This window comes from Panthera tigris, chromosome A3 (assembly GCF_018350195.1).
Source record: "Panthera tigris isolate Pti1 chromosome A3, P.tigris_Pti1_mat1.1, whole genome shotgun sequence".
Taxonomy (NCBI): Eukaryota; Metazoa; Chordata; class Mammalia; order Carnivora; family Felidae; genus Panthera; species Panthera tigris.
The window spans coordinates 35,017,430-35,032,809 of record NC_056662.1 but is presented as its reverse complement, the minus strand read 5'-3'; the positions used below and the strand labels follow the sequence as shown (position 1 = coordinate 35,032,809).

Sequence of the window (15,380 nt, the reverse complement as noted above, 5' to 3'; positions counted from 1 at the left end):
ATAAAAGCCTTATGTAGTTCCCTATTAGGGTTATTGGAAATTGCTAACCACCCTATCTCACTTCTGTGACCTTGCCTGCTTGCTAAATAGATAACTTAGGATGCAAAACGCTCCCCCACCCCCTCTACTGATCTGGCCTAGGCAAGACCAACATGTAAAAAGTCACATACTCACTGCCCTACAGCATCTCAGGTGTCTAACTATGATTGGTCATTTTAAAACCTCTTAGGACAAAGATCTTTAAATTGTTAGGTTCCCGCCAAAACTGATATCTGTGTGTCACAATATAATTGGCTACCATGAAATGCTGTAAATTGTAATTGGTTAACCAAATAATGATGTATTCTGACTTGCTAAAATCCATATAAGCCCACTGCTGCCTTTGTTCGGGGCCATTCTCTGCACTTTTCTCCTTAAGATCAGGAGATCAGGTTTGGCCCGGCCGTGAATAAAATCTTGCCTTGCTTCTATTTGGCGTCTGGTGGTTTTTTTCGACAGCACCCTCCCTGTTTCATAGTAATAAAAATTAAAGAAAAATATTTTCAATAAAAATTGAAAATAAAAATGAATTTTTTCTCCTTCTGAATTTTGTGGTTCAGGTTGTGCAGATTGTTGTGTTAATCCTCCAATCAGTTTTCTAGGTGTGTAGGATGGTTTAGTGTTGGTCTGGCTGTATTTCATGGACGCGAGATACACAAAAACTTCCACAGTGTTCCGCCATCTTGGCTCCTCCGCTTCTTATTTTCAAGGAGCTTCTGCTCAGAGAACGAGTGATACAGTTTGTATGGGAAGAAACATTTGCACTGTAAAAGCCACAGGAGTTGTTTTGATTTTGCAGAGACCAGGGGCAGGTGCACCAGGCAGAGTCGTCTCTCAGGTTTTAGATCACAATCTCCCGGTCATCTCTCCCAGGTGGTTAAAGGACCGTGGTGGTGACTGTGCTGGCATGGATGCCACCTCGCAGGGCTCTGACTCTGCCTGGCCGACCCCATCATCCAATTTTCTGTGAAAGCATGCAGGCTTGAGAAATTAATTTGCTCTATTTTGTTTTATTAGGAATTATAGAAATGCCTCCCGTGTCTACACCTTTAAAAATGAGTCTGTTATAAACTACTGCTCACTTTCCTACTAAAAATCACACTTACTGAGCCCAATGGCATGGCTTCCCAAAACATCAGCCCACAGAGCAGACAGGGATCCTGAGACAGGCTCCCAATGTTTTGTTAATGTTGATAGATTCAGAAATTATACACGTTTGCTTCCATGCCAATGTTCTATATAAAATAGCTACTGTTGCTACCATAAGTCTAAAAAGGTACCAAAAGCCTCTTTACAGAAACCCAACCCTCAGCCAACCCAACAAGGAGGTTTTAAAAAGACCCTGCAGGGGGGTGGGAGAATTACAGGGGAAATGTAGTCAAAGCCAGAGTGCCTTTGATGCCCTCGCTCCGTGGAAATGCACCCTGTGTGGCCAGCCCTGTGTCTACCAGCCATGACGATTCCATCATGGAGGAGCAGAGAAACACACAACTGAGAAAGATTTGTTCCCTTTTTCCTGTGGGCGACAATTTTTGCCTCCAGGTTGAGTGTAGGGAAAAGGGAAAGGTTGGGGGTGGTGACATGTGACTGATCATTATCATCAATGCCTCTTCAAGTTGGGCTGTCTTGCTGAACGATCCTAATTTTCTAGCCCCTCTGGTGGGACTTCGGCTTTTGGTCACATCATCTCAGACACTTCATCACAGAATTCGGGCTATGGGAGCACTGTCCTTGTTTGTGAACGCACTTTAAAATCAACAATGGTGCATAAAAACAAGACACAGATCATAACCACGGTGAAACAGAAACTCCTGTAAAGAAATGGAGGGTAACTATACAACTCCTGTTGGGACCTCTTTATCTGGAAACAATTCCCCTCCTTAAGTACTAGCCCTGGGACAGCTGAGGCAAAAGGGGAAAACTTTAGTGTTACTAGGCCCCAGGGAAGGTTCCAAGGAGGGAGCCCCACCAGGGCTGACTGAGGTATGGTGTGAACCACAAGGGCTGTGGATGCCTCCCTGGACTCTGTAAAGGCCCGATTTGGACACAGCTCTTATTTGCTCTTTTCTGGCCTCAGTTTTGTGATCAGCCATAAGGTCTTAAGCTTTTCTTAAGCCTCCCTTTGCACAGAAACTTGCAGTTCACAAAGTACATTCATACACACTCCCATTAATCCTTACCAAGCCACTGCAACAAACCTGGTGAGGTAGGTATTACTGTCTTCATTTTATGGAGCAGAAAATCAAGGCCCAGAGTTTCACAAACCTGCCAGGGCAATGCAACTAGCATGCCCAGGAGCTGGGGCTCAAAGCTGGGCTTTAGACTTGAGCTTTAACCACCAGGCTGCACCTGTCCCTTGCAGCCTCACTGCCTCAGCCTGCCACTGGGGGTCCATCCATCAATTTATCTGCACAATCTCCTGGTTATGAACATTTTGCATTAAAGCAACAAAACAGCTTTAAAAAACTCTGGAATGCGTATTTAGTGGTTTTCTTTTGAACTACATAGTTTTTATTTCCTTTTATCATTGACCTAGAACGTACTAGTTCAAGGTGTACAATTTTAATTTCTTTCAAAGCACACAGCAGAGGAAAATATAATGTATTTCCCAGATACATGTGTCCCAGGTGATTTGGAGAATAGGACCATCACTCAGGGGCGTAGGTACGCTGGCAGAGAGCCATCTGGTAAGCAGGAAGAGGTGTGAGTGTGCACTTCGAACCCACAACTGCTGAAAAATTTTATCTTGACTGGCTGTTTTTTTGTGATAAAAATGAGGTATTCAACCAGGGAGGGCAAGAACTTCCTGCCAGGAGTATTATGGATGGGGTGGTACCTTGCTGGATTAATTTAGAGGCTCTGGGACAGATGCATGGAGGGAAAAAAAAAAATGGCGAAACGGGTGTTTTTTCATCTCTACAGAATTTAACTTCACATTTTCATTTAACCTTTCAGTGTTTCAGTGGAATTAACATTTCCTATTTCACTCTGTGGTTCACACATTTTAAAGAATGCCAGTGAAGTAAACTAGACAATATATGTAGCATGATTTTTTTGACAACTGCTATTTACAAGACATGCAAAAGGATCAAGATAGGACAAAGCTTTCTGCCTAGGTGTGTTAAATTCATATTGACACCCATGACTTCATTACATACTAAATCACCTTCATTCCTCTATGGGTCCTAGACAAAATACATATAGCTAATATTCATATTTCCAGGTAATGTCCAAGTGAGCAGGGATCATTATCTGTCATAGCCGTAAAAACCTCCACTATTGACCTCAAAAGTGAGAGAATTAAATTCTAGAGTGTGTATGATAAACCACTTAACTTATGGTTCAATTTTTTTTTCAAAAAACTTTTTGCAAATCTGCTTAGTAAGTTGGGTAGATGAAGCATGTATACTTGCAAATAGAATCTATTTAGGGATTTCATTTGTATCTATCCCATCCCACAAACCCAGCTTAAATTGAGCAGCCCCTAGTTAAAAATGACACAGTTTCATCATAGCTATAGTATAGAGTTCAGGAACACGGTGACAGCAGTTTAAATCACATTACTCACCCGCATGATCCATTATACTCAAATTTTCCCTGATTCAATTGCATCGCTAAATCTGTCAAGAGACAAAAATAATTTAGCATCTCATCTCGTGGACAAAGAAGATCACGCTGGGTGATATTAAACAATGGAAATCAGATACTGACCCTAGGCCGAAATGTCCTTTTTAACGTGGCAAGGTACTTCTGGGTCTGTTTAGAGCACACAACTCTCTTCCATGTTGAAATCATCTCGTGTTTAAGTTAAACATCAAATGTGTTTTCACAAAAATCATGGTACAATTGCTTTAAAAATTGGATTCAATATATGAGTCAGATTCAATATAATAGATTCTGTATGTATTCAATATATTGGATTCAATATACGAGTCAGTTCCATGGTGTTGAAAGTACAGATGTCCAATTTGATATAGCTGGGGAGAATGTGCCTCATGATCACAGAGGAAAGGTATGCTGGAGATATCCAGTAGGGTCACAGGAGTAGAAAATTTGGTTAAAAACAATAAAAAAAAAAACCCAAAATAGATAGCATCATGTAAAAATTGGTGGCTTGTTCCTACTTTTAGATTTAGGGAGAATTCTTCCAGTGGGGCCTATGCTGGCAGGGCATGGCTTATGATTTTTCTCTTGCAAGTAGATACAATCTTTTCTTTTTTCATTAGAAAAGAAAAGTAATAAGCTGATGGATATTTTTTTCTTTTTCAACATGTTGTGGTTAATTAATCCTAACATTATAAAATAAAACCTAAGGTGACCTAGTGAATCAACTGGTTTAGGATCTAGGATCATTTAACCCATATAATGGACTGACTCACTAAAACTGAAAATACAACTTGACCTCCCCCCTCCTTTTTTTTTAAAAGTAAAATCATCTGTACCCTTTTGCCTCTGCTATAAACACTATGGGATTATACTGGTACCTGGTCATAGTTTAACATAGCAAGGATTGATAGGGATGCTGTACAGACATTTAACTCCATTTAACCCCCACTGAGGAGAAGGAAATACAGTCAGGCCACACTTATGGCAAAGGGATGAAAGTCAAAAGACCCTTCAATCAGTCCAGATAATAGGGAACAAGGAGGATAGAAATGCTCAAAGTATGGGGGTAACTGGGTGGCCCAGTCTATTGAGCGTCTGACTCTCGATTTCAGCTCAGGTAATAATCTCATGGTTTGTAATACTGAGCCTCCTGTTGGGCTCTGCACTGACAGCATGAAACCTGCTTGGGATTCTCTCTCTCTCCCTCTTTCTCTCTGCCCCTCCCCTACTCACGCTTATGCTCACGTGTGCCCTCTCTCAAAATAAACATAAAAAAAAAAAGTCCTCAAAGTATGGTAGATGGACTAGAAAAGGAAAATACTCCCAAATCAGGAAACATGGGAGGCATCTCCTTATATAGCAAAGGACTGAACAAGAAAAGGTTTTTATTTTGCTTTGTTTTACCAATTTTAAGGACCACACTATGGAATTAACCACAGCACGTGAATCAGTTTTGTGGCCTATTATCTTACCTCTTTTAGGTAGATAACTAGAGTCCAGTGTTTCTCTACCTCTAATCTTAAAATTGTGATCCTAGGCTCTGAAGCAAACTCCAAAAAGTTTTTAAAAATTGTTTATGCATTTAAAAAATTGACTCCTCTCCTTCTGGATGGGAAGAAGATCATATATTGGAAACTTGCCTTTGGGTATACTTTGGAAGATTAAGTTATAGATTAGTACCTCTGTGAATATATGAATCTTTACACACTGTTTTAATTGGAGTCCATGCTAGAATATTTTTCTGTACTTTTATGGTGAGGTGCCACTGTGTTGATATCTGCTGAATGTTAACAGTGGGAAGGGTACTTTCCAAGGGAGAAATGAGTCACCGTTATTATATAGAGAGACTCAAATTTTTCCCATTTAATTTGGCCTTTGAAAATGAAGATAAGTTTGATCCAAAAACTAGAAAAATTAGAAATATTCTGGAAAAGGGGACAATGTTTGGCAGATTGGTTGTGGTATTTATGAAGAGAAGTTCAATTTAAACCAAAATATTTTGCTTTCTACCCTTTTTATGGCTCTATTTTGGGTTTTTCATATCTCACCATTACATAAATCCAACATCACATTGTTTTGCCATATGTCTGCTTCCTTTAAAAAAATGCCCACGGCCAACTGATAGCAACTGTTGGCACCATCCTGTCAAAATGTTCTCCTGGAATTCGAGGTCACTGGACATCAGTTCCTACCTGGGGTCTGATAGTTGAGCGAAACCATCTGGCAGCCAGCGTTCCAGAAAATCTGAGGCATGTAATTACTGGAATCGACCCGGCCTCCCTTGGGGTAAATGCGGCTCATTTGCCGTTTGTTGTAACTGTGTAACTTATTAAGGAGAATGGAGAAAAAAGAGTATTCCAGAAGCAATAAATAAACAAAGACCTAAAACAACAATGGTCTAGACCAACGATAACAAAATGTAGATAACAGCAAATTTCACATTTGTAAGTGGTGCTTAGGAGAAAGACCATAGTCCACTGTGTAGACTATAAAAACATTTCACATTTGGGCAGATTTTCACAGCTGCAGAGGTGTTTCACACATATTATTTTATTAGCTCTACAACCACAATTATCTATTAGGCATTTATCTGCTTTAGAGATTACTGCCAAACCCAAAGCACAGCAGCCGTTCATTCTATTCACTACATAAGGATACTTCACAAATTCAATCGCGTGTGTCTTCAAGTAGCCTAGACCAACGGACTCATTAAAAGAAGACATGTTATAATGAATATTGCGCTCTGTAAAGAAAAATAAAGATGCACTCAGTGATGGTCCCACCCAACCTCACGGAAAGACAAGCAATAAATGTAATTACATCCCAAATCACAAGGCTTTGGAGGCAGATGTTCCATTACTGTATCTGCAGCTCCTACTTTCATTAATGTCCTGTGGATAGACACAGCTGACTTAAATAGTGATGGATTAAATTTGGCGTCATTAAACAAATTATGTGTACATGTCCTCCACAGCCACCCCTGAAATATTTATATTGGATGGCAATGGTGGCTTCTCCAGACCACAGATGATTATGAAAGTTTAAAAATATACATTTTTGGAGGTCAGGTTTTTGATTAAGAGAGATCTTATGAAAATACATTTAACGCAAAAAGCAATACTAAGCTCTACTAATGCTAACCAATCCACAGTATCTCAGAGCCACCTTGTGGATGATGTAGGGAATGACAAGGCAATGCCACTGCGTGCTAAACACGTGGGTAAGAGCATGGTCTGTGACACAAAAATAAGGCAGAACAGCCCCTATACCCAGAAAAGAAAATGGTGACAAGTCAGATCACAGCTCATCAGCATAGTAAAAGCAGGCAACAAAGGCAAGATAATTTAACCTTTGGGGTTACCTTCAGCCACATGGAAACCTTGAAATTTTACGGGCTGTGCATAGTTGATCATTGTAGACAAATATGGATGGATATTAGTGGTAGCACCTACATATTTATAAGATGCCATCCATGCCTGTTCATCTTCTACAGTAACCAGGCCCTATAAGCACAAGGAAAGGAATATGCACATTGAGGACTTCAGTGGGACAGATGCATGCTACAGACATCCTCACTAAAGATGATCTGCACACACCAATTGAAAGATAAAGACCTTTTCTTCCTCTACTTTGCTAAAGGATCATTATAAAAGTTCATGTTCAGGGGCGCTTGGCTGGCTCAGTCAGTAGAGCATGTTACTCTTGATCTCAGGGTTGTGAGCTTGAGCCCCATGTTGGGGTGGAGCCCACTTAAAAAAACAAGTTCATGTCTATCATAGTCCCTAATAACATAAAAGGAGATCATAATAAAATATAAGGCTTATCTTACATTTTTTTTAAGATTTCAAAACTACTTTAAAATATTCAAGAATGTATACTGAGGATCACAACAATCTATGAAATATATATGGCATATATTATCATTTCTAATTTCACAAATTGTGACAGAAAGTGGAAAAACAACTTCAGTGTGTATCAGAATCCCTGGAGGGCTTGTTAAAACATAAAGTCTTAGACCTCATCCTCAGAGTTTACAATGAAGTGACTGTGGGGTGAGGCCCAGTATTTCCATTTTAACAGCATTTTTAAGTGCTAATGATGTGGCTTGTCTGGGGACCACACTTTGCTTAACAATGGTCTAGAATTGAAGCCACATATGTAAGTAGTTTACAGTATCTTTTTAAAGAGGTTATTCTGAAAATAATCTGATAACCCACTACATAGGACATGTCAACACTGCATCATTTTACAGAGAGGAAACAAGAAAAATTACTTTGATTTATTTCTTGGTAAGTCAGAACAGAAAAAAAAACATCAAAAAATAATGCAAATGATCAACATTTTGTTGAGAACTTTGAAAACCTAAATTTCCTGCAGAGACTGATACAGGAAGACAAACCGAACTGCTCAGTTATGTGAATCCGTTCATTAGTTAAATGCTCAGATTTTCTTATCTGATGACTTAATAATCTGAGCATTCTAAATCATCAAACTGATTTCACCAATAAAAACCTGAGATAAATAATCAAATAATATAACTCGTTTTTATTTTTAGCCATTTCTTTATATGTCTTGCCCACTCAAATAAGTGCAGAGACTATGTCTGATTCCTTTCTTGGGTGTTTAATGATAATAAGTAACACCAGGACAACACGTTGGGCACTGGGCTGAATTCCTGCACACACAACTTCATTACTGCCAGTAATCATGTGGAATAAAAATTAGAGTCCCACCCACTGACCATGTGAGAACACTAGGGCCTTGAGGATTAAAATAATTTGGTCACAGCTACTTAGCTAACACACAGTAGGGACCAAACATCAACCCCTGCTTTGTTGACCCCAATACTTTATGACATTCTAAAAGAGAATTTCATGAATGTCATGGGAGGGTCTGAGATCAGACATGTCCATAACTACTCCAAACTTACTATATAGACAGTAAGAAGATAGAGCCTCACTCCAAATAAGACAGGGCCCCACAGACAGCCAGACATGATATTCTGAAGTTCTCAAGTATGGGGATTAAATTTCCAGGCAAATTTTTGTCTTTGCCATCAGTATCATTACTATAATAAACCATGTGTATTTACTCAATAAAACCACTGTGATATCCTGAAGAATGCTGAAGAGGGCAAAAGAAACTAAAAATGTATCTTTACTTTCCTTATAATAAAGTCGATATCTAGTAACAACCAATACAGGTCCAAAATGTATGTAGTGTGAAATTAACTAATGATCTTTTAAAATGCTAGTGTAGTCAGAACCAAGGTCACCTTGCTAGTATACTATCAGATAGATCTGATGACCTCTTAGGTCATTTTTATTTTCAGATTCAATGTGTTGATGATTATGTACTCCTATTATAGGAATGAAATCTCTAATGTCAACTAAGTGCCTGACTGCACTAAACACTTATTTTTAGGGAAATCATCTTATTCACCTGCCCTGGTTTTGTGATTTTTATCAGGATTTAATCATTTCATCACTGTGAAAAATTCTTTCTTTTGAAAACTCTTATAATTAGATGCATTAAGCATGTAAATATTATACTCATAAATAGTAAGTCTGATATTCCATTGGGAAGGGGGAGATATAGAGTTAACATTTAGTACAAACTGTTCAATATTAGAAAGCTACATATGGTATTTCATAATAAACAAACTGCACAAGGAAATTTTTTTACCTTTTTGTTGATTTCATGTTCAAGGTCATCTGAAGCCTAAATTAGAGAAAGACAAAAATTTGTTTACTTTTCTAAAGGGCAAAATTCCAAATTTACTAGCCATATGTATGCAAATATTTAAATAGATATATGTAAGCTTGTTATTCTATTTGTTAAGGTGGAAAGTTATTGAGGACATAAGGCCTTGGCGAAAGCAAGTACTGGAAAAATACAACAGCCTGTCATACATACCAGAAAAGCAAATCCTAACGCTATCTCTCCTTTGTTGATAGTCTTTGCCTATTCAGATGTTTCCCTTTTAGTAGTTTAATCAATTATTTAGTCATGGGGTTTGGGAAATAATTGTGGCCAACTCTTCTGACACGTAAAGGGCAGGCAAGCATGAATGGATACTCTGTGGCAATTCAACACTCATGTCTGGACATTGGTAAAGGCTTTATGTGGTAAGGTAGCATCAAGGTAAACACTGAGTCTTGGTAAGCATCCAGTAGTATCCAAGTAGTCAAAATACTATCAGACAAGGGTGGGTATGATGAAAGTGTCTCTTTTGCTTTGCTCTTCAAATACTCTCCCATTTTCCTACTACAAAATACATATACCCATGCATTCTTCACTGTCTTCAATGATGGGATCCCTGCTCCCATCAAAGACCACACCCTCACATCACCACCATACCATTCCATTCTTACCTCCTCAGGGAACTAACAGGCAGTTATCCTCTCTCTCTCTGGCAAGACTAATCTCTCCTTCTCCATGGTGCCATGTGCAATATTTGCAAACCTACTTCAGATTCATTCATTCTAAAAATAACACTCCTTTGACTTCTCAAATTGCCTTTAGCCACCAGCCTATTTCTTGCTTCCCTTTACAACAAGACTTCTCGAAAGTATAGTCTCTACTTGGGATGCCTGGCTGGCTCAGTTGGTACACACCTCGGGGTCATGAGTTCAAGCCTCATGTTGGATGTAAAGATTACTTAGAACAAAAGTATAGTCTCCACTTATTCATATCCATCTGCTTCATTGGCCCCCACCACTCTATTGAAACTTCTCTTTTCAAGTCAGCAATGACCTCCATGCTACCAGTCCAATGGACACTCTTGAGTCTCCACTCGTTTAATCAACAGCAGTCAAAAACCAGCCACTTTGCCAAGGGCTAGGAGGTGGGAGGAATGAGATGTTGATCAAAGAGGACAAACGTCCAGTTACAAGAGTAGTAAGTTCTGGGGATTTAGTTTACAGCATGGTGTCTATTGTTAATAGCACTGCATCATATACTTGAAAATTGCTAAGAGAGCAGATCTTAAATGTTCCCACCACACACACACACACACACACGTAATTATGTGAGGTGATGGATATGTTCACTAACCTTATTGCGGTTATCATTTCATAATGTGTACAGGTATGAAATTATCACATGTACACCTTCAACTTACACAGTGTTATGTCAATTATATTTCAATTAAGCTGGAGAAAAGAAATCCCAACTCTCTTCACTTCTTCTCTTATCCCTGTTCTCTTGGCTTCCTTGGTCTCAATAATTTCCCTCCTACTTCTCAGGGTATACCTTAGTCTTCTTTTCTGACCCACCTTCTCTGCCTCTTCCCATGATCATCATCTTCTGAACTCCTAGTTTGTATGTCTAGCCTGACCTCTCCTCTAGTTCCAGATACACGTCACGACAACGCTAACTACAATGGCGAAGATGAAAATGATGATAATGTAGCAACAATAATGAATGCTTTCATGGAAATGACCATATGCTAGGCCCAACTCTAAGCTCTTTACATATCCTAAACCCATCTACTTTTCATAATGGACCAATGAAATAGGTGTTATTATCTTAATTTTGCAGTTGAGGAAACCAAGACACTGAGAGCTTAAGTAACTTCCCTGAGGCTACACAGTCAGGAAATGTCAATGCTACATGCACCCAGATGGCTGCTGCCCCTGGAACAGCTCACAGGCCTCAAAGATCCTGTCCTGTTTGAAACATTGAGTTCCTTATCTTTCAGTCTTCTTTACTTTCCACCCAGCTCCTCAAACTCAGACCTAGAGAGTCATCTTGCTTCCTCTTTCCCCTTCACTTGTCCACATTCAATCCATCAGCAAGTTGAATCATCTTTGCTTCCTCAACAGATCTTCAATCCACTCAGTCCTGCTTCCAACTGTCCAGTTTAACACTCCGGAGTCTGGCTGAGTACAACAGCCTGGCCTAACTGCTCTTCCTGCGTTCACTCTTGCTTCTTTTTAATCTCCATATGGTACCTACGGTGGTCTTTAAAAACCATCAGGCTGCATTGCTCCCTTCTTTAAACATTTTCAAAGGCTTCAGATTTCACTTAAATTAACATTTGAGTTTCTAAGAGTATCTTCCCAAATCCTGCATCATCTAGTTCCTACCTTCCTGTACCATCTGATCTTGTTTCACTCTGCCCCTCATTCAATCCACTTTGTTCAGTGTCTTTATTGCTGTTACCCCACAACTGGGGCCCTTTCTCTACTCTGTGTGTGGCTGGTTCCTTTGCCTTTGGGGATCTGGCTTCCTTATTCCCTCGACCTCATTACTCTCCATTTTAGCACTCATTTTTAGTTTCAGAATAGCACTTATCACAAATTGTAATTATAGAATTGGTGGTTTATTTGTTGCCTGTTTCCTATTCCCTCCCGGTAAACTCCCATCAGACTATAAGCTCCATGAGAGCAGAAATGAAGCATGTTTTGACCTTTTTGGGTTGTTATGGCCTAAACTATGCCTGGCACATAGTCGGTACATAATAACTTTTTCTTGGCTGAATGGTTGGACGGACGGAAATACTTTTATACTTATCCTACATTAGGTGGGAGATGCGATACCTAACTGGAAGGATGGATTTTCTAATGAGGGCTTGCTTGGGATGATTGGAGTCATTTTTCTGATGACTTCAACAGGTTAACCTTTGCCACCAGGATGCTGTTGTCTCCCTATTCACCTATAATAATGTAATACATGATTTACCTAAAGGACACTGGACAAAATAAGTTGTGATCCACAGTAGCCACTGCTAATAAGCAATTCAAATGTCCTTTCTAACTTAAAATTGTTCATGCATGGATTAACATATGGACTCTGGTCACCCAACTCAGAAGGGGAATTATAGGCTACTTTATTTTCTGTGGTTGTCACATTTTGAAAACTTCCTAACAGCTGCTACCTCTTCTTGAGAGTCATAACAAAAAGGGATGCCAAGACTCCGACCTTCTTGACACTATTTGCAACAGCCTCCTTGTGACCCAAGTCATCAGCAGAAAGTTCACTTCCAAATTTGTATTCAGGGTGAGCTTCCTCCTCTTGGTCAGCTGTGTCAAAGAAGAAAAGAAAAACAATGAAGCCAAATTACTACCAGTCAGATCATCTTCATAATCTTGGGTAGAACACAAACTCTTTTACACAGAAATGAAGCTAACTGAAAATGGGAACATTTAAATATGCAATTCTTTCAAATAAAGCTTTTACTAAACTCTTACCTACTCAAGGCCAAGGAGCACATCTTGTTAGCTGTTATTTCTCTTGCGCCTAGCATGATATGTGACATGTGTGATGCTTAATGCGTTTTTCTTAAGTGACTGATCACTTCCACCCCATTATACTAACCCTAAAAATTAAAGCCTCGATCACTCAAGAATATCTGTAACTTACAAAGGGTCTTCTGATCTTCCATGGGAAGATACAAGAAATAGAAAATATACTTGATAATTGAAAAAAAAAAAAAGAGACTAACTGTTCACTTATAGGTTACGAGCATAGTGACTTGCGGTTGGGAGTGGTGTAACATAAAAAAGAAAGAGCTTGAACTCCACACCTGAAAAACAAACAATCCAGTGAAGAAATGGGCAGAAGACATGAATAGATACTTCTCTAAAGAAGACATCCAGATGGCCAAAAGACACATGAAAAGATGTTCAACGTGACTCCTCGTCAGGGAAATACAAATCAAAACCACACTGAGATACCATCTCACGCTGGTCAGAGTGGCTAAAATGAACAAATCAGGAGACTATAGATGCTGGAGAGGATGTGGAGAAATGGGAACCCTCTTGCACTGTTGGTGGGAATGCAAACTGGTGCAGCCGCTCTGGAAAACAGTGTGGAGGTTCCTCAAAAAATTAAAGATAGACCTACCCTATGACCCAGCAATAGCACTGCTAGGAAGTTACCCAAGGGATACAGGAGTGCTGATGCATAGGGGCACTTGTACCCCAATGTTTACAGCAGCACTTTCAACAATAGACAAATTATGGAAAGAGTCTAAATGTCCATCAACTGACGAGTGGATAAAGAAGATGTGGTTTATATATACAACGGACTACTACTTGGCAATGAGAAAGAATGAAACCTGGCCATTTGTAGTAACGTGGATGGAGAGTATTATGCTAAGGGAAATAAGTCAGGCAGAGGAAGACAGATACCATATGTTTTCACTCATGTGGATCCTGAGAAACTTAACAGAAGACCAGGGGGGAGGGTAAGGGGAGAAAAAAGTTACAGAGAGGGAAGGAGGCAAACCATAAGAGACTTTTAAATACTGAGAACAAACTGAGGGTTGATGGGGAGTGGGGGAGAGAGGAAAGTGGATGATGGGCATTGAGAAGGGCACCTGTTGGGATGAACATTGGGTGTTGTATGGAAACCAATGTGACAATAAATTACATATATATATATATATATATATATATATATATATATATTTGCATGTATGTATGTATGTATGTAGGTATGTATGTGTGTGTATGTATGTATTTATATATAAAGACCTTGGAAGGATTGTACTGCACCTGTAAACCATTTGTCAAACCTGGCTTAGGTTTGGGAGACTCTAAAATCATTCCTTAAGCTCATGCTAACAGGGAGGCTGGAAGTGGGTACTAACTGAAGCTGATGCCCCAAGAGCATGGCCCAGGCTGTGAAAGGAGGCACAGAAGCACTCAGTCCACCAGTCCAGAGAGGGACAAACTCTGGTATCCTCTCAAGGCTGTCAGTGGAAAAAGAATCACCCATTGAAAAATGAGCCACATGCTGGTGTGAGATCTGGATTCCCATGATCGCCATTCTGCTAAAAGCTCGCATGTAAGGAATCTGCCTAAAAACCAGCCAGAATCAGGAGACACCCATAGGTCTCAGGACAAGTCCAACACAAATCCACCATGTCACAACACAGGGCACGAAGGACCCCTCCTGGACAAAAACAGTGAAATGATTTCTGAGAATGGACTCCCAAGAGCAGAGTGGGAAGCAGACCCATAATTGGAGATTTTTTTTTTTAGATGTTTAAAATGTGCAAAGAACTCCAGAACAAGAATAAAAGAACAACTATTTCATCATCAGTTGCAAGATGCATTTTTTTACATATTAATATTTCTGATGTTATAATGTGTTTTCAATTGTAAAATGACATTTTACAATTAATTGGAAGCATCTTTCTTTCTTAGTCATAAATAAAATAATGGTGTCTTTCAACTGATGATACCTTAGATTTGGAATTTCTTTTTGCAAAGTATTATTTCAGACACGGAAAAAAGTGAGACAAGAGAGACAGACACTTTCCTGTTTTGAAACTGGTATTCGGATGCATGGATACCGTGGAGACAGATGATTAAAAAAAGAAAAAAGTAGGTCATAGAGGCCTTAGGCAGAAAAAAAAAGGATTTAAGAAGTTGGAATAGGTCTTTAAAAAATCTAGTCCAGTGTGTCCACTTTATAGATGAGGAAATAGATTCAGAGATATGATTTATAAAACCAAGGTCACAGAGTAAAATACGGGCCTATATTTCTCTGGATTCTTAGCCAATGCTTTCAACAGGATGCTAAGTTTCCATGACCATTGAATTTCCGTGACTTACAGTCTATAACCAAGACTTTGAAACTTCCCACCATTAAATTTCCAGTTCATATATCTCATAGTCTAACCAGTTCATATAGCCAGATATAAACTATGTGAAGTCAAGGAATGTGGTCCATACAAGTGGTAGAGACTTGACTTTAAAAGAGGTGTGTGAATGAATGGTACC

General features: G+C 39.3%; 1 protein-coding gene across 7 annotated transcripts in view; it reads right to left on the bottom strand.

Moving 5' to 3' along the window:
• The window catches only part of PLCB4 (phospholipase C beta 4), a 390,400-nt gene that overhangs the window by 64,851 nt on the left and 310,169 nt on the right, over positions 1 to 15,380 (bottom strand). For all 7 annotated transcript variants that reach the window (XM_042980905.1, XM_042980906.1, XM_042980909.1 and 4 more), the window contains 6 exons: positions 12,571 to 12,671; positions 9,331 to 9,366; positions 7,007 to 7,148; positions 6,304 to 6,388; positions 5,838 to 5,962; positions 3,608 to 3,659 (listed from right to left, as the gene is read on the bottom strand). In XM_042980905.1, coding sequence (XP_042836839.1) covers positions 3,608 to 3,659; positions 5,838 to 5,962; positions 6,304 to 6,388; positions 7,007 to 7,148; positions 9,331 to 9,366; positions 12,571 to 12,671 — 541 coding nt within the window. The remainder of the gene's footprint in view (positions 1 to 3,607; positions 3,660 to 5,837; positions 5,963 to 6,303; positions 6,389 to 7,006; positions 7,149 to 9,330; positions 9,367 to 12,570; positions 12,672 to 15,380) is intronic.